The sequence below is a fragment of the Hyperolius riggenbachi genome, chromosome 9 (genome assembly GCF_040937935.1).
Source record: "Hyperolius riggenbachi isolate aHypRig1 chromosome 9, aHypRig1.pri, whole genome shotgun sequence".
Lineage (NCBI taxonomy): Eukaryota > Metazoa > Chordata > Amphibia > Anura > Hyperoliidae > Hyperolius > Hyperolius riggenbachi.
This window is the reverse complement of record NC_090654.1, coordinates 57,149,547-57,172,817: the sequence shown is the minus strand read 5'-3', so window position 1 is coordinate 57,172,817 and position 23,271 is coordinate 57,149,547. Positions and strand designations below refer to the sequence as shown.

At 46.3% G+C, this 23,271-nt stretch overlaps 1 protein-coding gene across 4 annotated transcripts in view; it reads left to right on the top strand.

The window, feature by feature from the left end:
* Positions 1-19,380, top strand: part of KCNJ9 (potassium inwardly rectifying channel subfamily J member 9) — a 61,498-nt gene extending 42,118 nt beyond the window's left edge. For all 4 annotated transcript variants that reach the window (XM_068252825.1, XM_068252826.1, XM_068252827.1 and 1 more), the window contains 2 exons: positions 6,248-7,185; positions 18,706-19,380. In XM_068252825.1, coding sequence (XP_068108926.1) covers positions 6,282-7,185; positions 18,706-19,022 — 1,221 coding nt within the window. In that variant the 5' untranslated portion in view covers positions 6,248-6,281 and the 3' untranslated portion in view covers positions 19,023-19,380. The remainder of the gene's footprint in view (positions 1-6,247; positions 7,186-18,705) is intronic.
* The last annotated feature ends 3,891 nt before the right edge of the window (positions 19,381-23,271 follow it).

The following is a 23,271-nucleotide window of genomic DNA, read 5'->3' as shown; positions in this document are numbered from 1 at the left end:
GGAGTACTCGAGGACACAAATGCCCCCGGAGGTTTCCAAGGGTTCCCGAAGGCATATTCGACCATCTGGTCTAATACATGGAAGGTTTTTTTTGCTTAAGATAAAATTTAAAAATAGCCAGGACTAGAGAAGTTAATGGGCCCAGTCCAAAAAACGATCTGCTACCTGAGCCAGTTGTTCCAGCGAAAGTAAGAACCAAAATTACGTTTAACAGAGCACTTGCTGTTTTACATGGACGAAATCGATCTTCTGTGAACTTCCTTATATGGATATATCAAATTAGCATTGTAAAACTGCACATTATTGTGTTTATATCACAAAATGTGTTTTGTGTACAGATACAATAAGGTATTAACAGAGGAAATCACAAGGGAGATATTTTTTAACATTACTGTATACACAGTATATATTTTATTTTCTCAGTTTTACGTGGGTGGTCTCCAGGCAGTGTTGTTGGCAATTAGTGTTGTAATTGAATTTAGCATAATTTTGCATTGAAATTTGCAATTCCAATGCAAAATCATAATGCAAAATTTCTTGCAAAATGGTAATTATTTTCACTCTTAAAGGGACACTTAAGTAAATAAAAAAAATGAGTTTTACTCACCTGGGGCTTCCAATAGCCCGCTGCAGCTGTCCGGTGCCCTCGCCATCTCCCTCCGATCCTCCTGGCCCCGCCGGCAGCCACTTCCTGTTTCGGTGAAAGGAGCTGACAGGCTGGGGACGCGAGTGATTCTTCGCCTTCCTGGCCACAATAGCGCCATCTATGCTGCTATAGCATATATCATATACCATATAGCAGCATAGAGGGTGCTGATGTGTCTGGGAAGGCGAAGAATCACTCGCGTCCCCAGCCTGTCAGCTCCTGTCACCGAAACAGGAAGTGGCTGCTGGCGGGGTCAGGAGAATCGGAGGGAGACAGCGAGGGCACCGGACAGCTGCAGGGGGCTGTTGGAAGCCCTAGGTGAGTAAAACTCATTTTTTTTGTTTGACTTAAGTGCCCCTTTAACCCTAATTATGATCTATATTACAAATATCGTTTACAAATTCGTTTTGACTTTTGGTTTAACTTGTTTTATCGTTTTTAAATTTTGCTTTCAGGAGTGTAACAAGTAAATTTCTGTTTACACTTATTTTATCGTTTTAAAATTCATTTTCATACGTATAATGCTTAAATATCGTTTTCAAGTTTATTGTATTCAAAATACATCGCTTTTGGTATTAACCTTGTTTTTAGAATTATAAAACTTAAATGATAGTTTTCAGATGTATTATCTCACTAATATATCGCCTTTAACTAGTTGCCGACTGCTCCACGCCAATTGGCGTGAGCAGTGCAGCAGCCCCAGGACTGCTCCACGCCAATTGGCGTGAATGGCCGTCTATGGGGCTAGCAGGAGATCGCGCGCAGGCAATTGCCGCTCGGGAGACTGTTAGACGGCAAAACGCCGTTTCACCGCGTAATTACTTTGTACAGCGCTGCAATCTGCAGCAGCGCTGTACTCGGGACAGCCGTGTGACATGGCTGGGACACAGGGAAGCGGTCCGCAGTGAAAGGCTGAAGCCTATCACAGCCGATCACAGTGATTGGCTGGCCAAGGGAGGGATATAACACAAATAAAAAAAAAATAGTACATTTTATAAATATATATATTTTAAAAAGTTTTATAAAATAAATATTTACAAAACAAAAAACAAACACCTGGGGGGCAATCAGACCCCACCATCAGAGAGCTCTGTTGGTGGGGAGAAAAGGGGGGGGGGGGAATCACTTGTGTGCTGAGTTGTTTGGCCCTGCAGCTTGGCCTTAAAGCTGCAGTGGCCATTTTAGTAATAAATGTCCTGGTTACTAGGGGGTGTTAACACCGCAGTCCTCAAGTGGTTAATATTACCGTTCTTTTAAGATTTTTAATGCGTACGTGATTGTAAGGGTATTTATTCTTTTATAAATATATAACTTTTTCTATTTATAATATTTTTCATGTGTACGTGATTTTAAGGCTATTTATTCTATTAAAAATATATAAATTATTCAATTAATGTAAGTTGTTGTGAAGTATTTTACCGTATCTAATATATTATTGTTTATATGTGTATAAGGGTGTTGGGGATGGTTAGGGTTAGGCACCACCAGGGCTGGTTAGGGTTAGGCACCACCAGGGGGGTTTTAGGGTTAGGCACCACCAGGGGGGTGGTTAGGGTTAGGCACCACCAGGGGGATGGTTAGGGTTAGGCACCACCAGGGGGGTGGTTAGGGTTAGGCACCACTAGGGGGATGGTTAGGGTTAGGCACCACTAGGGGAATGGTTAGGCACCACCAGGGGAGTGGTTAGGGTTAGGCACTACCAGGGGAGTGGTTAGGGTTAGGCACTACCAGGGAGGTGGTTAGGTTTAGTCACCACTAGGGGGTGGTTAGGCACCACCAGGGGAGTGGTTAGGGTTAGGCACTACCAGGGGGGTGGTTAGGTTTAGGCACCACTAGGGGGTGGTTAGGGTTAGGCACCACTGTGGGGGTGATTAGGCATCAACAGGGCAGTGGTTAGGGTTAGGCACTACCAGGGGGGTGGTTAGGGTTAGGCACCACTAGGGGGGTGGTTAGGGTTAGGCACCACTAGGGGGTGGTTAAGGTTAGGCACCACTATGGGAGTGATTAGGCATCAACAGGGGAGTGGTTAGGGTTAGGCACTACCAGGCAGTGGCGTAGCTAAGGAGCTGTGGGCCCCGATGCAAGTTTTACAATGGGGCCCCCCAGGCACTCTATACATAACAATTGATACGGCGCACCAAAACCTGACAATGGCAACTACAGTGTCAGAGGTGCAAGAAGGGGATGGGGAAGAGCTTGTTAATGTTTACCACTACTCAATGTATATATAAAAGTCATTATTATGAGCACAGGACCAATAGAGAGCTAATACTGTAGTTGAGGAAGGGCCCTTCGGGGCCCCTCTGGCCCAAGGGCCCCGATGCGGTCGCTACCGCTGCACCCCCTATTGCTACGCCCCTGCTACCAGGGGGGTTTTAGGGTTAGGGATAGGTACAGGGAGGGTTTTGTGTGAGAGTAGGGTAATGTATAGTTACAGCACAATATATGTAATATATACAATTTATTAAATTATGCATATCTCCACCAAGGGGGGGGGGGGGGTGTTTAGGGATTAGGGAGAGTTCTGAATATATTGGGGGCCACCTATGACTGCAGGTATATATTGGGGGCTACCGATGACTGCAGGTATATATTGGGGACTACCTATGACTGCAGGTATATATTGGGGGCCACCTATGACTGCAGGTATACATTGGGGGCCACCAATGACTGCAGATATATATTGGGGGCCACCGATGACTGCAGGTATGTATTGGGGGCCACCTATGACTGCAGATATATATTGGGGGCCACCTATGACTGCAGGTATACATTGGGGGCCACCAATGACTGCAGATATATATTGGGGGCCACCGATGACTGCAGGTATGTATTGGGGGCCACCTATGACTGCTCTGCTCCGTCATCAGTCTACCAGTGGTAATCACCGCTAGGAGACTGGTAGATGGCGAAACTGCCATTTATTTACATTGTACAGCGATGCGATCTACGGCAACTCTGTACTGGGGACAGCCGTGTCACTCGGCTGTCCCCTGAGGACGCTTACACAGAGATCAGCTCTCATAGGCTGATGCCAATGAGAGCCGATCGCTGGGATTGGTTGTCGGGGGGAAATAAAAATAAATATAATATAGACGATTTTATTAAAAAAAAAAAAAAAAAACAGCCTGCAGCAGCGATCAGGGCCCACTAACAGACCTGCCCACCAACAGAAAGCTCTGTTGGTGGGCAGAAAAGGGGGGGGGGTCATTTGTGTGCTACGTTGTAGTGCTCTGTAGCAAGCTCTTAAAGCTGCAGAGCACTAAATTGAAAAAAATAGCCTGGTCACTAGGGAGGTGTAAGCCTACGGTCTTCAAGTAGTTCACCTATATCTACTGGCATAGATTGGGGTCCACTATGACTGATGGAAAATATATGAGGTGTTCCCAATGACTGCTGATGGTCACTTAATACTGCTGGATATTGGGGGCCACCTATGACTGCTGGTAGATATGTGGGACCAACTTGTGAGCCCCACTATCTGCCTGCTTCAATGTTACTGCTGGCAGACACAGTATCGGTGTCTTCCTAATAGGGATATGCTAAATTTAGGCATGGATTACATAAAATCCATTTCAAAATCGTAATTACATTTAATCATAATTGTAATTGTGGAATTTTACGCAAAATTGAGCGTAAGCAAAATTAGCATAACACGATCATCACTATTGGTAATACCGTGTTTCCCCGAAAATAAGACACTGTCTTACATTCATTTTTGCTCCAAAAGATGTGCTAGGGCTTATTTTCAGAGAATGTCTTATCTTTAGGGGAAATACTGATAGTTTTCCTATACAAAATGTATTTATTAGATACCATGCTGAAACACAAGCAGAATGCTCAGAGTCTGTAGGTTGCAGATATTGGCTCTCACAAGAAATTGATTCGGCTGATCATGTTGGTAAGAGTCCTTTTCTTGCAGGCAGAGAACTCTGTCAGGCTCCCCAGAGCTACGATAGGATAAGTTGTATGTTCTGGGAAGAGGTGAAGTGCTGCTGATGCTTATCACAACAGATCAGAAGGGCTGGCTCCAACAAAAACACAAACTGCCTGACACATGTACAGGACTGTAGAACTCACATTATACTGCTGCTCTCCTGTATCCAGGCTATGTATTGAGAGTGACTTGCTGGTGTCATGTGGGCTGCTGCAAGGGCTTATATTCGGGGGATGTCTTATATTTCAAGCATGCTAGGAATTCCTGCTAGGGCTTATTCTCAGGGGATGTCTTACTTCAGGGAAAACACGGTACCTGCATGCTTTGTTGGCCAAGTGTCATAGTTGCTTTTTGATCTAAATAATGTATATAAAATAAGGCTCTGTCACAACTAAATACACAGCTATCTAAAACATCATGCTACTTTCAGGTAAAAAAAGACTGCCTAAAAATAATGTTATTGTCCTGTTGAACAGGTAAGCAGCCTATCAGCTTCATTGTAAACTATGACATTGTGGCAGAGACAGTGGCGTAACTACAATTTTAGGGGCCTCCCAGTGAAACTTTGATTGGGCCTCCCGAGGTTCACACCCCTTCCCTCCACTCGGTGCCCTTCACGACCTTGCGGCCCATCTCGCAAAAGTCATAAAACATGCGTGGCCATCATGATCTTCTTCACACCTATAACAAGTGTAGCCACAAAATCACTTGTGCTGAAGTATATACCCCGTATCGGAGTAGGGAAGGTTAGTAGTAGGGGGCCCCACCCCCACACTGCTCTGGGGTCCCCCTGCAATTACAGGAGCTGCCACGGGAGCGCAATGGAGGAATGTGCGCGGCCGGACTGCGCATGCACAGTAAGCCCCCAACTCCTGCAGTTACCAGGCCAGTTTGCGGAGGCAGCAGGCAGTGGAGGAGGACAGCGAGGGACTAATCAGTGTGAAGGGGGCTGGAGGAAGCCCCGGGTATGTATAAAACTTTTTTTTATCACTCCGTCGCTGGTTTCTTTTAAGTTTTCTCCTAAGTGATATTTTCACGCCTTATCAATAAAATGCCCTTTAAGCCACAGCAAGCAAGATAATACACAGAACAATTCTGACAGTACCATTTCACCTACTTTTTGGTACTTTTGCAAGGGCAGAGTATTGAAAATTTATTTTAAACAGAAAATGAAAAATTATCTCCGAGGAGAAAACTCAGGAGAAAAAGTAAATTGAATAAGGGCCTCTGACTTGCTCTGGGTTATGGCATTGTGCATATCTTTCCCTCTTACGTGCCGAGACAGAGGCGAGAGAGGCTCCAGCCTCAGGGCGCAGTGTAGGAGGGGGCGCACAACTCACTCAGCTATCATTCCTCTATTGTGTTTGAAGAAGAGAAAAGTAAGAAACGGGGATACATGGCAGTGACTGCAAGCCTAATAACTAGATATTAAGGGGTTGGGTGCCCTGGGGCGCCTCTTAGTCTAATAGCAATCAGTGTGTGACGGCTGGGGTGGTAAGGATGGAGGGGCACACTTTGGTGTCTCAGCCTTGGGTGCTGGAGGACCTTGTCCCGGCTCTGCTCTTACTGAACTAGCCTGAGTGAGGTCTCTCCTCCCGTCGCATCGACCTTAGGTGAATTGTGTACAGAATTTTCACTATAATTTTTCTATTTTTTTCTCACAGAATCTGACCTGCTCCTAACTGAAATTGTATCATCATGGCAAAAGATAATGGTAATGTGTTCACCGCCATCCCTAATGCAAAACCAACCTTCACACGCGCGGCCAAACTGGCAGCGAAGTTGGAAAAGATTGACAGGAAGCTGCGACGCCGGCAGCGGTACGTTGAGAAGGATGGGCGCTGCAATGTTCAACATGGAAACGTCAGAGAGACTTACCGCTACCTTACCGACATCTTCACCACCTTGGTTGATTTAAAATGGAGAGTCAGCCTCCTGGTCTTCATCCTGGCCTATGCCATCACCTGGCTGTTCTTCGGGGTTATCTGGTGGTGTATCGCCTATTGGAGAGGGGATCTGAATCACCTGGAAGATGCAGCATGGACACCATGCATCAAGAACCTCAATGGCTTTGTTTCAGCATTCCTCTTCTCTATCGAGACAGAGACCACCATTGGTTATGGTTATCGGGTGATCACCGATAAGTGTCCAGAGGGAATTATCTTGCTTCTGCTTCAGGCCATCCTCGGCTCCATGGTGAATGCCTTCATGGTGGGCTGCATGTTTGTCAAAATTTCCCAACCCAACAAGAGGGCCGAAACTTTGGTTTTCTCTTCGCAAGCAGTGATATCCCTGAGGGACGATAAACTCTGTCTCATGTTCCGTGTGGGAGATCTCCGCCAGTCACATATTGTGGAAGCCTCCATCAGAGCCAAACTCATTAAATCAAAGCAGACACAGGAGGGTGAATTTATCCCGCTCAACCAGACGGACATCAATGTTGGCTTTGAGACTGGAGATGATCGTCTTTTCCTGGTGTCCCCGTTAATCATCAGTCATGAAATTAATGAGCACAGCCCATTCTGGGAAGTGTCCAAGCGACAGCTGGAGATGGATGATTTTGAGATCGTGGTGATCCTGGAGGGAATGGTGGAGGCCACAGGTAGGATGGGTTACACTGAACAAATAATCTTCTCTCTCCATCCTTAAAAACCAACTTGACATCTTTGCTGTCACCTTTATTTAGTAAGAAGTTTTGGAACAGGATGATACCATTTATTAGCTAACTTAAAAGAATAAAAGTAAGCTTTCAGCTATTCCGCCTTCTTCGACTTCAATCCTGTTTGCTTATAAGATGTTGGAACAGGCAGCTATATACAGTACATGCAACATCGAAAGGGGATACATAGATGTTTTAAAAGCATACAGTATATACATGTCATTAAGATGCCTTAAGTGAAACAGAACATCTAAATGGGGTCATGAGAGGATGGTAGCTGATTTATGACTAATAGATAAGACCACTTGTTTACTCAATCCTCACACAATTGGGACTCAGAGTGTCACAGAGGCATCTTAAAATTAGAGGTCATCAGTTTTAGCTGCAAGCAGAGTGGATGCAATATTTGTCTAGGCTGAGAAAGAGTTATGGCATTAAATATCACCAACAAACAGGATTGTAGTCTGAAGAAGCCGAAAGCTTACTCTTATTCTTTTAATTTAACCAATAAATGATCCAAAACTTCTTGCTTTTACTTATGGCTAACATGGTTTAATACTTTATTTAGTATTGATAGTGCTGAAGACATCCAGAGAAGTTTACATGGTGTGTATAGTCTTGTCATAGCTGTCCCTCAGAGGGGTTCACAATCTAATCCCTATATTCTTATAGTTGAAAAGTAAACCTGAGATGAAAGGAACAAAAAGATTTTTACTTGCCTTTTCCAACCCCCTGTAGTCCGTCAGCTCCCTCGATGCCCTTCTGGTCCGATCCACTGTGCTGCTGTAATGTCCGCTATCAAGGCGGGCTGCAGGCCACTGCCCACAGGCAGTTACAACTCTTATGAACTGCGCATGTGCAGGATGCTCCTGGCCACAGGAGCATGATCAGGTAGACACACAGCCAGGGCCACGCATGCGCAGTAGTCCTCAACTTTAATGGGTTTGACTGCGGCACAATGGAGGGGACCAGGAGGACATTGAGGGAGCTGAGAGACGACAGAGGGCTAGAAGACAACCCAGGTAAGTAAAAATTATTTTGTTCTCTTCATCTCAGGTACACTTTAAAGGAAACCTAAAGCAAAAAATGTTTTACTTACCTGGGGTTTCTACATGCCCCCTGCAGCTGCCCTGTGCCTGCGCCGTCACTCTGTGATGTTCCTGTCACCCACAGCTCCCCTCTTTCAGCTGTGTGGCCCGGTCCGTGCGCCTCCCGATCATGCTTCCATGGAGGGAGCAATATGTGCAGTACGGAAAAATCTCTACTACGCATGTGCAGAACACTCCCAGCAACGGGAGTGTGATCCAGCACGCACGCGGCTGGTGCTGTGGTTGCGCAGTGTCACACGGCTAAAAGAGAGGCACAGTGGGGGACTGGAGCATCTCCCAGTGACGGCACTGGCGCAGGACGGCTGCAGGGGGCTGGTAGAAGCCCCAGGTAAGTTTGCATGCATTGAGTGGCTGATTCCCATTCACTTTAGTGAATGGGACAGCCATGCGTTTGGGCAAAAAATGCATGCAGCATGCGTTTGCGGACAGCACTGGTCCGCAACACATGCAGTGTAAACATCAGACAGTGCAGTCTATGCACTTCTTATGTCGTTTCTTCCAAGGCGTTTCCGCCTCCCGCACACGTTGCCGAAATACGGATGGCAAAGCGTGTAGTGTGAACGAGGCCTAACTGTTTTTTTGGGGGGGGGGAGGGGGGCTTTAGGTTTCTTTTTAGGAAAACTTGGGGGAAGCCAACTAGCTTATCTGTATGTTTTTGGAATGTAGGAGTAGCAAAATAATTTATTTACGGTGTTAACCAATAAAATTATTTAAGTAGAAAATACAAAGTTTTGTAAAAATTTATCAGCTATCTGATAAAGTTTAGTTATGCAAACTTTCAGGGAAATAATCCCCTTATTCAGGTATAGTCTCAAATGTTAGTGAACCCATGTTTACTAACCATGTATGCAGGTAAATAGTGAACAGGTAATGTCAGTAGATGGAATGAAGAAGGAGACTGATGCAAACATGGGGAGAACACTCAAACACCATGCTGATAGCGTCCTGGTCCAGATTCAAATAGGTTACATACCCTCATCATCTCATTTCAGGGGTGCTCAGATACCCCTTTTTAAAATCCGAATTAATCCAGATCCGGATATCCAGATATCCGGATCCAAATCGGATATCCGAATCCAAACTTTTTTCTATCCGCGTACACGCGAATATCCAAATGCATTATCCGGGATATCCGGGCGGATTCGGATATCCGGATAGAAAACCGGAAGTGGCCTTTAAATTGCTTCCAAAATGTTTTTTTTTAGCATAAATGAGGCATGTAACATCATGTTTTTTTTAAAGGGAAACACTAATTGATTATGTGGGAATTAAAATCCCCCCCCCCCTCTCCAAAAAAAAAAAGGCTGTAGATTAACTTAATTCAGGACTAGGTTCCAGACAGCGGTCGTGCAGCCCACTTTGTGTCCAAAGTCCAACCACACAACTGGGACATGACAGTTTTCAGCTCAGACATCTCAAAAAAATTAAAGCTATTGTAGTGGCGTAATAGCTGGTGGCAGTGGCACGCTATTGTAGTGGCGCAATAGCTGGTGGCAGTGGCAGACTGGCAGCAGAAGATATAGTTCTGTGTGGACCCGGGTGGTGTGGTGGGTACCACAGGCAGGAGCAGCAGGGGGAGTAGGTAGATGCAGCTATCGTAGTGGCGTAATAGCTGGTGGCAGTGGCAGCAGAAGATATAGTTTTGTGTGGACCCTGGTGGTGGCGGGTACAACAGGCAGGAGGAGTAGGTAGATACAGCTATCGTAGTCGTGTAATAGCTGGTGGCAGTGGCAGCAGAAGATATAGTTTTGTGTGGACCCTGGTGGTGGTGGGTGGGTACCACAGGCAGGTGGAGTGGGTAGATGCAGCTATCGTAGTGGAGTAATAGCTGGTGGCAGTGGCAGCAGAAGATATAGTTTTGTGTGGACCCTGGTGGTGGTGGGTACCACAGGCAGGAGCAGCAGGAGGAGTAGGTAGATGCAGCTACTGTAGTGGCGTAATAGCTGGTGGCAGTGGCAGCAGAAGATATAGTTTTGTGTGGACCCTGGTGGTGGTAGGTGGGTACCACAGGCAGGAGCAGCAGGAGGAGTAGGAAGATGCAGCTATTGTAGTGGCGTAATAGCTGGTAGTGACAGCAGAAGATATAGTTTTGTGTGGACCCTGGTGGTGGTGGGTACCGCAGGCAAGAGCAGCAGGTGGAGTAGGTAGATGCAGCTATCGTAGTGGCGCAATAGCTGGTGGCAGTGGCAGCAGAATAGATATAGTTTTGTGTGGACTCTGGTGGTGGTGGTGGGTACCACAGGCAGGAGCAGCAGGAGTAGTAGGTAGATGCAGCTATCGTAGTGGCATAATAGCTGGTGGCAATGGCAGCAGAAGATATAGTTTTGTGTGGACCCTGGTGGTGGTGGGTACCACAGGCAGGAGCAGCATGAGGAGTAGGTAGATGCAGCTATTGTAGTGGCGTAATAGCTGGTAGTGGCAGCAGAAGATATAGTTTTGTGTGGACTCTGGTGGTGGTGGGTACCACAGGCAGGAGCAGCATGAGGAGTAGGTAGATGCAGCTGTTGTAGTGGCGTAATAGCTGGTGGCAGTGGCAGCAGAAGATATAGTTTTGTGTGGACCCTGGTGGTGGTGGGTACCACAGGCAGGAGCAGCATGAGGAGTAGGTAGATGCAGCTAATGTAGTGGCGTAATAGCTGGTGGCAGCAGAAGATATAGTTTTGTGTGGACCCTGGTGGTGGTGGCAGGAGCAGCAGGAGTAGGTAGATGCACCCTGGTGGTGGGAGCAGCACAGGCAGCAGGAGACAGGAGGAGGAGAAGAAGTGTAACGTGTGGCAGGCAGCATAGGTATTCCACCATGGCACCTAGTGTTGGTACCACGGCAGTTAAAACATTACGAAGGAGAGGTTCCAGGAAGCAGTCGTACTGCCGCAGTTGGGGCCTCCCCACAACTCGGACAGCACAGTTATCAGCCCAGACACCTCCAAAAAAAACACACAGCAATTGTGTTTAGATAGACCATGGCACCTAGTGTGTTGGTACCACGGCTGTAAAAAAATTGTGAACCAGGCTTATTAGTCAAGATAGAGCCAGGAGGTTGTGGTGGTAAAGGGTGGTAAGGCAGTGATAGTGATTCCCAGCCACTTTATTTCCCCCTCTTGCCAAAAACAGGGGCTAGGTTCTCACCAACCACCCAAGCCTGGTTGATTTTGAAAAACGTCATTCTGTTCACAGACTGGATGGACAGACGAGAGCGCCTCTCAGTCACCACGCCACCGGCTGCACTGAAGCACCTTTCTGACAGCACGCCGGAAGGCGGGCAGGACAGCACTTCCAGGGCGTACTGCGCCAGCTCGCTCCAAATATCCAGGTGCTTGACCCAGTAATCCAAGGGGTCCACAGGGGTGTCGGTGTCAAGCCCACTGTAGGACCCCATGTAGTCTGCCACCATCTGGGTCAGGCGCTGCTTCTGGCTTTGAGAGCCAGACGCTGCTGCAGGTACCTCCTCAGTCGGCAGCTGTAGCGGTGTGGCGTAAAGTGCCTTTGTGAGCGACAGCCGGAATCCGGATGAGCACCACTGTCTCATTTCACTTATTGTAATATTTCTGTAGTTTCCGAGACAATAGTAGAATCCAAAGTATATATGGATGATGACCAATGGTACAAAATGGAAATGATGTGGCTTACCTCTAATACACGTATACGTGCTCCCTGCTTGCTCAAATTGCATCTAAAGACACTTGATCTGAGGAAGCGGACAGCGCTCCACGAAACACGTTATCTTCTAAGTGTCTGGTTTTCATTTAAATTCACTTAATTTACTGGCCTGGCGACTTCCTATTAGAAATAAGTCATATAGTTTTCATTTTCTACTGTTGGTCATCATCTGTATGTACATTGGAGCGAATCCTCACTCCCAGTTATAGTTAGGTCAGCCCACCAACTTTTGTGAGGTTGTTTGTGTCACTATTTCCCTTAAAGCGGATCCGAGATAAAAAACTAACTATAAGAAGTAACTTGTCTATATATCTTATCCAAAGTTTAGATAGTTTAGGCAGCAATTCTAGCTGCAAACAGCTTCAACAGTTTATGATTATTTATTCCTGTGATACAATGAGGGCAGCCATGTCCATGTTTGTCACATTACACACAGGCAAGCAGATAGCATCTCCAGCCCTCAGCCTATGAAAATGTCACTCCCCTCTCCTCCTCCCCTCTGCCTCTGAAATCTCTGGCTAGTAACCGCCTCCTCCTCCTGCCCAGACTGAGCTCCCATAAGCCCTTGCTACATGAGTCTGAGAGTGCCAAGGCACTCTGGAAAAGCTGTGGGTGAGGCTTGTTTAGTTTATAGGGAATTAGAGTATTAAAACAAAACAAAAATAGTATTTGGCTTGAGGAATGCCCTATAAACTATATGAAAGGAACACAATTATGCAAGGAGTAAAAGTTTATCTCGGGTCCACTTTAACTTCCACACTTTGTTTTATCTGGAGTGCGACTGATATGACTGAAGATTTAAAGAACCTGGGTGAGGACAGGTCTTCCTTACAGGCTAATATACTGTGGCTGCTGGTCTTGCAGCCCACCTTAGTGAGTACCTAGCCACATCCCTGACATACTACATCATAAGGGGCTCCTGGTGTCCCTTTCTCTCCCTGTTTTGTTTCCTTTGGAAGGTCTTCGGATCCCTCTGGTTTCTACACCTCATTCAAAGGCTGGATTTAAACCTTTTAAGCCTGTATGTTGTGGCTCACCCTGATGGTGTAATGGTTAAGGGCTCTGCCTCTGACACAGGAGACCAGGGTTCGAATCTCGGCTCTGCCTGTTCAGTAAGCCAGCACTAATTCAGTAGGAGACCTTTGGCAAGTCTCCCTTACACTGCTACTGCCAATAGAGCGCGCCCTAGTGGCTGCTGCTCTGCTCTGGCGCTTTGAGTCCGCAAGGAGAAAAGCGCAATATAAATGTTATTTGTCTTGTCTTCATGTGCTGGAGTTCCATGTGCAGCGGCTGCAGCCCCCTCTTTCGTGTGTATCATCCATCCCATTTCTTTCTATTGCCAGGAAGACCCCATTGAAAACTGGCAACTTGAGCACTGCACCAGTTTCCCTTGTTCATGTGTTGCTCTCTATTTTCAGCCTCTTCTTTTATATGTAGAAACCCCTCTTTTATGTCCTGGTGTCCCTTTAGGCTGCTGCTGCCCAAGGCTCGGGCCTTTGTAGTCTTTCCAGAAATCTGGCCCTGCCTCTTTCTCTTGAAAGGCATGACAGGACATCTGGGGTCTGGGCCCCAAGCATTAGTACAGCGATAGTAAATTTCCTCATGCTTCTCCTCCACCATCTGCCAGCACTGTGCCACCACAACATGCTCATGCCAGCAAATGACAGCTAATACATAGATGGTCATTCTCTCATATTCACGATTTACTCTAAGTGCCTGAGCCCACTAACGCAGTTGTGTCCGCTTCTTTCCCGCTTTCCAGCATCTGTAACATTGATGTGCTGCTGAGAAGCGGACACAACGCAGTGTTAGTGGGCTCAGGCCCTAAATTGGGTTCACCGCTCTCCTGAAAAGAGGCAGTGGTCAGGATGATCACAGATCCATTCTTCTGATGCTGATGCTGTGATATCATTAAATCCATCACTCATTTCACCGCTGCCCTGCCTAACTGACACACATTCCTACCTCAGCATGCATGCAATTGTCAGATGGGATTTCAAGTGAGATGTCCCAGAGCAATTCCAGCCAGCCTCACATAGCAGCCAAGATGGAGGAAGCAAGCATTGCAGGAAGGCAGTGAGTATATATAGACTTATGAGTCAGGGATTTCATATACAGTGCACAGAGCTGAGGTAGGAATGTGTGTCAATGCTGCAGGGCACCAGTGAAACCAGGGATGGATTTAAAGAGAACCTGAAGTTAGAGGAATATGAATGCTGCCATCTTCATCCCCGTAGAAACCCAGGGCCAGCACTTCCATAGAGGGGGCAATTGCCCCAAAGCCTGTGGGGGGGGCTCCAGTTATAGTGACCCATGACAGTGGGGATGCTGTGTGTATACTCTGTATAGAAAAAGAAGGAAGAGAATAATGGTAACCCCAAAAATGCTTTTTAGGGGACATATGATGGACACCTAATGATATTGTGGGATGGGGTTGGGGGGGTTTAATCTGGCCTGGCTGCTGGTTCAGGGGCCCTGGGAAGATTTGGTTAGAAAGGGGCGTTGGGGAAGTCACTTTTGTCCCAGGGCCCTGTATAAACCATGCCAGTTGCCTGGTTGTCATACTGAGCTTTTGACTTTAGTTGGATCAGTGGAATCCTGCCTAGGTGGAATTCGATTGGTCCATTTTCATGCTGCATACATTTACATAAACCTGCATCAACAGAATTTTTGGCAGAAATGATCATCCCTACCTAATAAGAACAACCAGGAGTGTGGTGAAGACCTGAGCCATATTTTAAAGGGTCTTACTATCCTTCTGAGTTCTACTGCCAACTGCTTCTACTTTCATTTATACCATAGCTGCCTGGATAATAGTTACATTTACTTTTTTAATGAACTATAACCAGGGCTTATACTTGGAGTAGGGCTTCTATTTTGAAGATCTTCAAAAATCCTAAAAAAAATTCTACTAGGGCTTATTTATGGAGTATGTCTTATTTTGGGAAAAGCAGGGCATGCATAATGTGTCATCGGCTGGCGGTGTGGGCCTGGTGTGGTGACACAATGATGGCAGATGGCGGAGGAGAAGCATGCTGGGTTGTTAGGAGATCGGCCAGGCGAGTCAGCTGAGATGTGCAGTAGATGGAATAGCCCAGTCCCCATATGACCCGTCATGTTAGAAATTAGCACTCACATGCTATTATTGATTTAAAAAGGTTTTTTATTCATTATTAATTTGAACAAATTAATAGTGAAGTGAGACCCTCGGAGAATGATTGACCACCCTTATATTATTAAATGTAAAACTAGTGCATGAGTAGATAATTATTGGCCTCAATTCACTAAGCTTATCTCCTGTCTTTAATAACTCTTCTAGAGTTGTTACCATGGTGATAAGGCATGTAGTATTCAGGAAACATTTTACCTCAGGCAAACCTAAACTTAACTCTTCTGTCTTTAAGTTAACTCTTCAATCCTTAAAATAACTCCAGAGTTAAAGACAGGCTGTTTATTAACTGCATGTGAAAATAACTACAGAGGAGGTAAATTAACTACAGAGGAGGTAAAATAACTACAGAGGAGGTAGCTTAAGGAATGAAGAGATAAGATAACTCTCTCTTATGTGGAGGTAAGTTTTCTCTTGCCTTATCTCCAGCATGATCTTAGTGAATTGAGGCCAATAAGTAGAGATCGATGCTATAGTGGTGACGGAGAAGATAGCATCCCTGCCTTGCTTCCCTGAAATCTGGGCCAGGACACCATCTGTGTAGTGTTTGTATATTCTCCCCTGTGTTTGTATGGGTTTCCGTTGGGCACTCTGGTTTCCTCCCACACCTCTAAAACATCCCAGTAAGTTTTACCCCAACATTGGCATTAGATTAGGTTAGAGACATTAGAATCCGAAGACATAACACCAAAAGTTGTTTAGGTGATACCTTTCAAAGGCCCATACACACGTCGGATTTTTCCCGAACGACGGGTCGTTTGAACATCCCGTCGTTCAGTCGTCCGCACGCCAAATCGGGTATGTGTACAGACTGTCATTCGGGTGATAAGATTGGTCTTGAGCGATCCGCCGGGTGGATCGCTCAAAATCAGTCTTATCACCCGAATGACAGTCTGTACACACGCCCGATTTGGCGTGCGGACGACGGGACGTTCAAACGACCCGTCGTTCGGAAAAATCCGACGTGTGTATGGGCCTTAAGACTAACTGTACAAGATTCCTTTGCAAGCTTTCGAAACTTTAAGTTTCTTCTTTAGGCATGTTTCAGAGCTGGATCAGAACCACACAGAATCCAGCTCTGAAACATGCCTGAAGAAGAAACTTAAAGTTTTGAAAGCTTGCAAAGAAACCTTGTACAGTTAGTCATTAACGGTATCACCTAAACAACTTTTGTTGTTATGTCTTCAGATTCTCTCCATAACTAATACCGGACCACACACAACTACAGACATTAGGCTAAAGCCTCTTAAAGACATATGAGGCATATTGCCTGGCAGGGATCGGGACTTTTTCCCTCAGGTGATAGTGCAAGGCCAACATCGTGCAGACATGTTGCTAGGCTCTAGGTTATCAAAGTTTTCTGTTGCTATGCAGGGTAGATGGAGTGATGAATAAGGTGCATCACACGTGGGGCGGGGGGGGGGGGGGGGGGGGGTACAACTGAGAAGAACAATGCCTTCTGTCAGCGCTTGGCCAAATTGATCCACATGGCTGATTACTGGCCAAGGCGTCAGGGGCATCTGGGGCTGCTATAAACACGGCAGAGCTGGTCGTTATTGGTTTAATCTAGCTCATGTACACAACATAGTGGCAGTAGTGAGATCCTCTAAGGACAGTCAGTGACATGAGTATGGACTTGGAAAAGCTCTCTGGAAGAGGTCAGTGCTTAAAATCTTAAGCCTCATCTACACCATACAATTCCACACACACACGATCGATCGAATTCAATTAATTCCGACATGTCCGATCGGGATTCGATCGGTAGTGTGGCCGATTTTGCATTGATAACTATGCAAAATCGACCACACTACCGATCGAATCCCGATCGGACATGTCGGATGTAATCGATCCAATCGAAATCGATCGCGTTTGGAATTGTATGGTGTAGATGGGGCTTTAGGATGATGTATTATGTATACCACTCACAACAAAACAGGTTGTTTGTTGAGCAGTTTATAAGGACAAGACAAATAACCAGGAGAAAAGCGCAATATATAGATGTTGACTCAAAGCACCAGAGCTGTGCAGCCACAAGGGCACGCTCAGTAGGCAGTAGCAGTGTTAGGGGGTCTTGCCCTATTACTCCTTACTGAATAGGCATTGGCTTACTGAACAGGAACAGGTTCAAATCCTGATTGCCTGTGTCAGAGCCAGAGGCAGAGCCCTTGACCATTACACTACATGGACATAAGGAAGGGGAAGTTGCTTTACACATTAATGTCAATCATATTCTCTGGTGTTCCACTAAAAAGACCTTTATCTTGATCTTCCACCATAAATCCTGCCCCCCCCCCCCCTCCCCCCTCTCCAAGCACTCCTCAGCTGCAGGATATCGCTGCAGATCTCTACACCGGCTTTCAGGTCACCTCATAATCAAATCCAAGCTGCCATGCTTTGTCCTTTAAATCACATCACTTTAGAGTACCAGTTTTCCTGGTAGACTAGTCCAGCAAACACAAGTCTTGAAGAAGCATGTGATTGATTTTCAGGTGATGGATGTGTACTTCCCTGATTGGGGGATAGGATAGCTCTTTATTCTGACTCAGGCTGGGTGCACACATAACATAACATGAAATGCTGCGTTTTATGGAAAGTTTCATTTCTTGTTGTGTGCGTTTATGGTGCGTTTGCATTAGCGTTTTTTACCGCAGATGCGTTTAAGCATTTTTTTGTGCATTTTAATGCATTTGCGGTTCACATATACAAAACGCATATGCATTTTCTTTTGCGTTTTATGTAATTCACTAGTAAGACAACAGGAAGCAGAAATGCATCATAACATTTTTTTTCCAAAAACGCATACCATTGCGTTTCCATTGACTTCCATTATGTGCGTTTTTGCTGCGGTTTGAAGATTATGCAATAAAACCAGCGTTTTTGAAAACACGCACATCAAAATCGCCTATGCATTTTTTCCTGCGGCCCATAGACTTCCATTAGCGGCAAAAACGCAGCATTTCCGCAATGTTAGCGTTTCTGCTATGTATGCACCTAGCCTCATTGTGAGCAGAAAATTAAGATTGCAAATCAATCATGTGATAAATGGACCATGTGCTACCCAGGGACTCTCCATGCAGAGCATTGCCCCTGGGAGAGTTAATCATAAACCATGTTATGCCAATACACCATGATAGTATATGACCAGCTTTAGACTTCCTAAAATGCAGTGCTTCTGTCCAGAGGCTGCTGTAACCTACACTGCACAGGACACAGGGCTGTGGAGTCGGTACAAAAACCACCCGACTCAGACTCCTCAGTTTATAAAACCTCAGACTCCAAGAATCCTCTGACTCCGAGTACCCAAAATTGTGCCAACTCCTCAATTCCGACTTCTACTCCACAGCCCTTGCATGGCTATGGTGTGGATACAAAAAATATCCGACTCCCAACTCCAGGTACCCAAAAATTGCTCCAACTGACTCCACAGCGCTGCGCATATAATTGCACTGTGCAGGCATATTGTCAATATGAGAGGTTATAACTGTGCCTTGTGCCACTGACGGGTTCTCTTTCTTATCTTCATTCCAGGGATGACATGCCAGGCACGCAGCTCTTACCTGGTGGATGAAGTGATGTGGGGTCACCGCTTCATGTCTGTGCTATCACTGGAGGATGGCTTTTACGAGGTGGACTACAATACCTTTCACCAGACCTTTGAGGTCCCCACACCCACCTGCAGCGCACGAGAGCTAGCAGAAACTGCTGCTAGGATGGATGCCCACCTCTACTGGTCCATCCCCAGCCAGCTGGATGAGAAGGTGGAGGAAGAGGGGACAGACAAAGAGGACAAGCAGAGAAATGGGAGCGTCACCAGTCCGGAGAGCCAGGAAGTCCTGGTGGAGTGACCCTACACTCAGGATGGACAATACTGCAGAACCTGATGAACTGACCGCTGTATCCTGGATGGACGTTGTGGAGTGACCGGCCACTCAGGATGAGTTACAGTAGCTCTGGGTGGAGTGACCACTGCATTCTGGTTGGACGTTGCAGCATGTCCTGGTGGAGAGTACATTGCTTTCTGAATGGTGTTATAGGTGATGTTGGAGTGAACACTGTTTACCAGACATTACATCAGGTCCTCATGAGCGACTGCTCCGTCCCCTCTATACATTACTGTGACTCGGCTATCTAAAGGGCCACAAGGTCCTCTTGGAATGTCTCAGATGGACATTGTAGCAACTATCTGATGATGAAAAGGCAATAAAAATGGAAATTTCAGTTTTTGCGTGCGTGAGCCTTCCATATTGAATGTTTGTGTTGAGTGTTTAACTTTAAAGGCTACCTGAAGTGAGAGGGTTATGGAGGCTGCCATATTTATCTACTTTTTAAAGTGTACCAGAGACCTAGAAGAAGAAAGATTTGATACTTACCTGGGGCTTCCTTCAGCCCCATAAGTACGTCTGAATCCTTTGCTGTCCTCCGCAGAGGACCCCGACTAACACGACTGAACTAGCTACCCGGGCTGAGTGCAGCTGAACAGCAGACCACAGGAGGACGGAGAGGGACTCACACGTGCTTATGGGGCTGGAGGAAGCCCCGGGTAAGCATTATATCTTTCTTCTTCTAGGTTTCTGGTTTCCTTTAACCTCCCTGGCATTATGATTATTTATCTAGGTTCTAAAAGCCGTGCAATTTTTTCATAAGCTTTTAGACCCTAAAAACAAGAAGAAAAACATACCTCAGAAAGGTCTGCAGCAGCTCCTGCGTGAAACTCACTCAGGCACCGGATTACCACCCTGGTCTGTGGCTTTCCGTTCTTAGCCTGACTCGGGATTACCTCTGAGGAGGTAAAGCAATGCACACTGACTGGCTGTCCTGCCGCTAAAGGCCCGTACATACGCTCAACCAAACGGCGCGATTGTAGTCTGATTTCCGTCTGTTGGACGACAATCAGGCGTGTGTACAGGTGGCAAATGGCTAGATGAGAGTCGATAACCAGCGGCTTGCCCAATCCATCCGGCGGACCAACTTAACACGACTGTTGGGCTGATATTATGCAGGTGGCCCCGTGTGTATAATGTTGTTTGAGCGACATAAGCTTGTTTTCAATGGGGCCATGTCATGCAGTCCGTTGTTTCTCTTGCGCGCGTAGTATGTACACGAGTTGGTCGTTTAGTTGGTTGGTGCAGGGAAAATACAAGTCATGTAAACTGTTTGTTGTGGAGTTGGTCGTGTACTTTGTTGGACGTGTCTACGAGCCTTCATAGGTCTAGGAATAGACCTTGAACAAGAAAGCAGATCAGATATTATGCCTTCCGGTAATCTCGCCAGTTGTGCTCTTGTGCACATGTGGCCCGGCCCTGCATGTGCTACCATCATGCTACAGCACCCAGGAGCGGTCTACGCCTGCGCATACCACCACGCAGGCCCAGAATGCTCCCAGGTGCAGAAACGCAACGAGGGGCACATGCAGAAGAGTGTGACCACCAGATTACTGGGGGGGGGGGGTAACTTGAGAACGGAGCGGCTGGTGAGGAATCCCACGCACCTCATGAGGCTGGAGGAAGTCCCAGGTAAGTATAAATACACTACTTAAGATCTCTGGTTTCTCCTTTACATTTGACTGCGTTTAGGATTATGAGAGAGTAGATTTGTAGGAGAGGTTATGACGGAGAGGTTACGTGGTAGGGGGTATACATGAGCGCTTACATGGTACAGAGTTTATAGTAGAGGCTATGTGCTAGGGGGTTTGTAGGAGAGGTTATATGGTAAGGGAGATGTAGGAGAGGTTACGTGGTGCAGGGTGTCTAGTAGAGGTTATGTGGTAAAGAGTTTGAACCCCCTTTGGGTTTTTACTGGTGTCTGTGTCCCCACTACAGAAATTTTCCCTAATGGAGGGGTAGTGTTGTAGACATTAATGTGCGTTACATACGGAGGAGATTAGTGGTTTTGCAATCATGAACGACACAATACAGTGGAATACCTGACATTTGACAAAACATTTTATTCAATGAAAATGTAAATTGTACCATTATGAAGAATTAAAATAACAATAATTATGAAACCTCCACCCAGCTGCAGGCTCCCAGTAGCTTCTGGCTCGGCTGACTCTTGAAACAAGTGCAGAATGTCCTTTGACAGAAATATCAGAGATTGTGATTGGCTTAAGTTTGACTTCCATGTCAGCCAATCCTGTGCCACAGAAAACCCATCCTTAAACTAGGTATAGATGAATATGAAGCAGCACCTTTATGCAGAGGCAACTTAGCCGTCGGGAACAGAGCTGCAGCTGGATGAAAAGAGCAGTTGGTCCTCAGTGTATATTAAACACAGATTCACAAACACAAAACTTAAAAATAATAAAAACAACATCATGGCAGTTTAAACTTAAACCCGCCCCTTCTATATGCCATCACAATATGCAAAACAAGGGGCGGGGACAGAAATTAACTTATAAAAATGGCCCATGGTAGTTAAGTGCGCATGTGACTCCAGCAACGTGAGACGATGGTGTGCAACAGTACCGCTATTTACACGGAGCCCGGAAGCTCTTTTCTGATTGGTCAGTAAAACCAAATCACTTGCCCACCATCAAAAGGACAACTAAAATATGCCTGGTAAGCCGACCCAACGTCCATCACACAGCTCTCAGTACTGTACAGAGACGACAGGCCAGATCTGACCGGCTGCTCAGGTTTATTGCAGACCGCCAGAGGCCTGTGCACAGCATTAATATTAAAGTTCAACTCCAGCAGCAGCTATTCAAGTTTTGTTTCAGATGGAGTTTGGATAAGGGACTTAAATATTATTCGAGACAAACCTAAAAAACAAAACTAGATACCATATATACTCGTGTATAAGCCTGCCCCCGTATAACCCGACCCCCAACTTTTGCCCAACAAAGGGGGTCGGTGGCCTACAGCTTAACACTTCATTGAGCAGTACAGTGAATGCAGTTCAATAGGAATCTATCAAAACTGAGCTTGCCGTGTATGTAAGAAATCGATCACTATCCAACTAAATTCTATTCGAATAGGAATCGATCTGATATGGCCAAAATCGACCTGTGTATGGTTAGCTTCACTGTTTATGTCCCTGGATTCACCCTCAGTTCCTGATACCAATGACATCACAAGAAGTTAGAGGAATCTCTCATTGGGACACAGATCACCATAAAAATCTGCCAGAGGGTCTCCCCCCTCACCAAGGAATAGAAAAAATGGCTGGTGTCGCGTTTTTAAAAGCACCGGAGAGAATCCCAGAGGGGACTTTTCAGTTACATGTGGCCACTATTCTTGGGCCTTACTTCGACCGTCTGTCAGCTGCGCCAATTCACCAGCTAGCGCTCAGCATGGGTGGTGGACAGCCCCCTCCCCCAATTAAAGAGAACCCGAGGTGGGTTTGAAGAATATTATCTGCATACAGAGGCTGGATCTGCCTATAAAGCCCAGCCTCTGTTGCTATCCCAACCCCCCCCCCCTAAGGTCCCTCTGCACTCTGCAATCCCTCATAAATCACAGCCACGCTGCTGACAAACAGCTTGTCAGAGCTGGCTGTGTTTATCTCTATAGTGTCAGTCTGCTGCTCTCCCCGCCTCCTGCAGAACTCCACTCCCCGCCTGCATCCTTTCCCTCCCTGCTGATTGGAGGGAAGGGATGGGGGCAGGGACCGGAGCTATGCAGGAGGCGGGGGAGCAGTTGAGACTGACACTACAGATGTAAACACAGCCTCACAGCACGGCTGTGATTTATGAGGGATTGCAGAGTGCAGGGGGACCTTAGTGGGGTTTGGGATAGCAACGGAGGCTGGGCTGTATAGGCAGATCCAGCCTCTGTATGCAGATAACATTCTTTAAACACACCTCGGATTCTCTTTAAACTAAACCTGAGAAGGAGGGGTGGATTTAAATAAATATATATATATATATATATATATATATATATATATATATCTGGGTCTCCCTCCAGACTAAACGCTCCCTTGCTGACCACCTCCACTGCCTGGATTGTCCGCAAATTGGCCCGAAAGTCCTCCGGTCTGGGATGTTCTGCGCATGCGCGGCCTGGCTGCATGCAAATCCCTGTTGCTGGGTGTTCTGCGCATGCAACGGGGGACCGAATGCGGCCGGACTGCGCCGACTGGAAGACTTTCCTT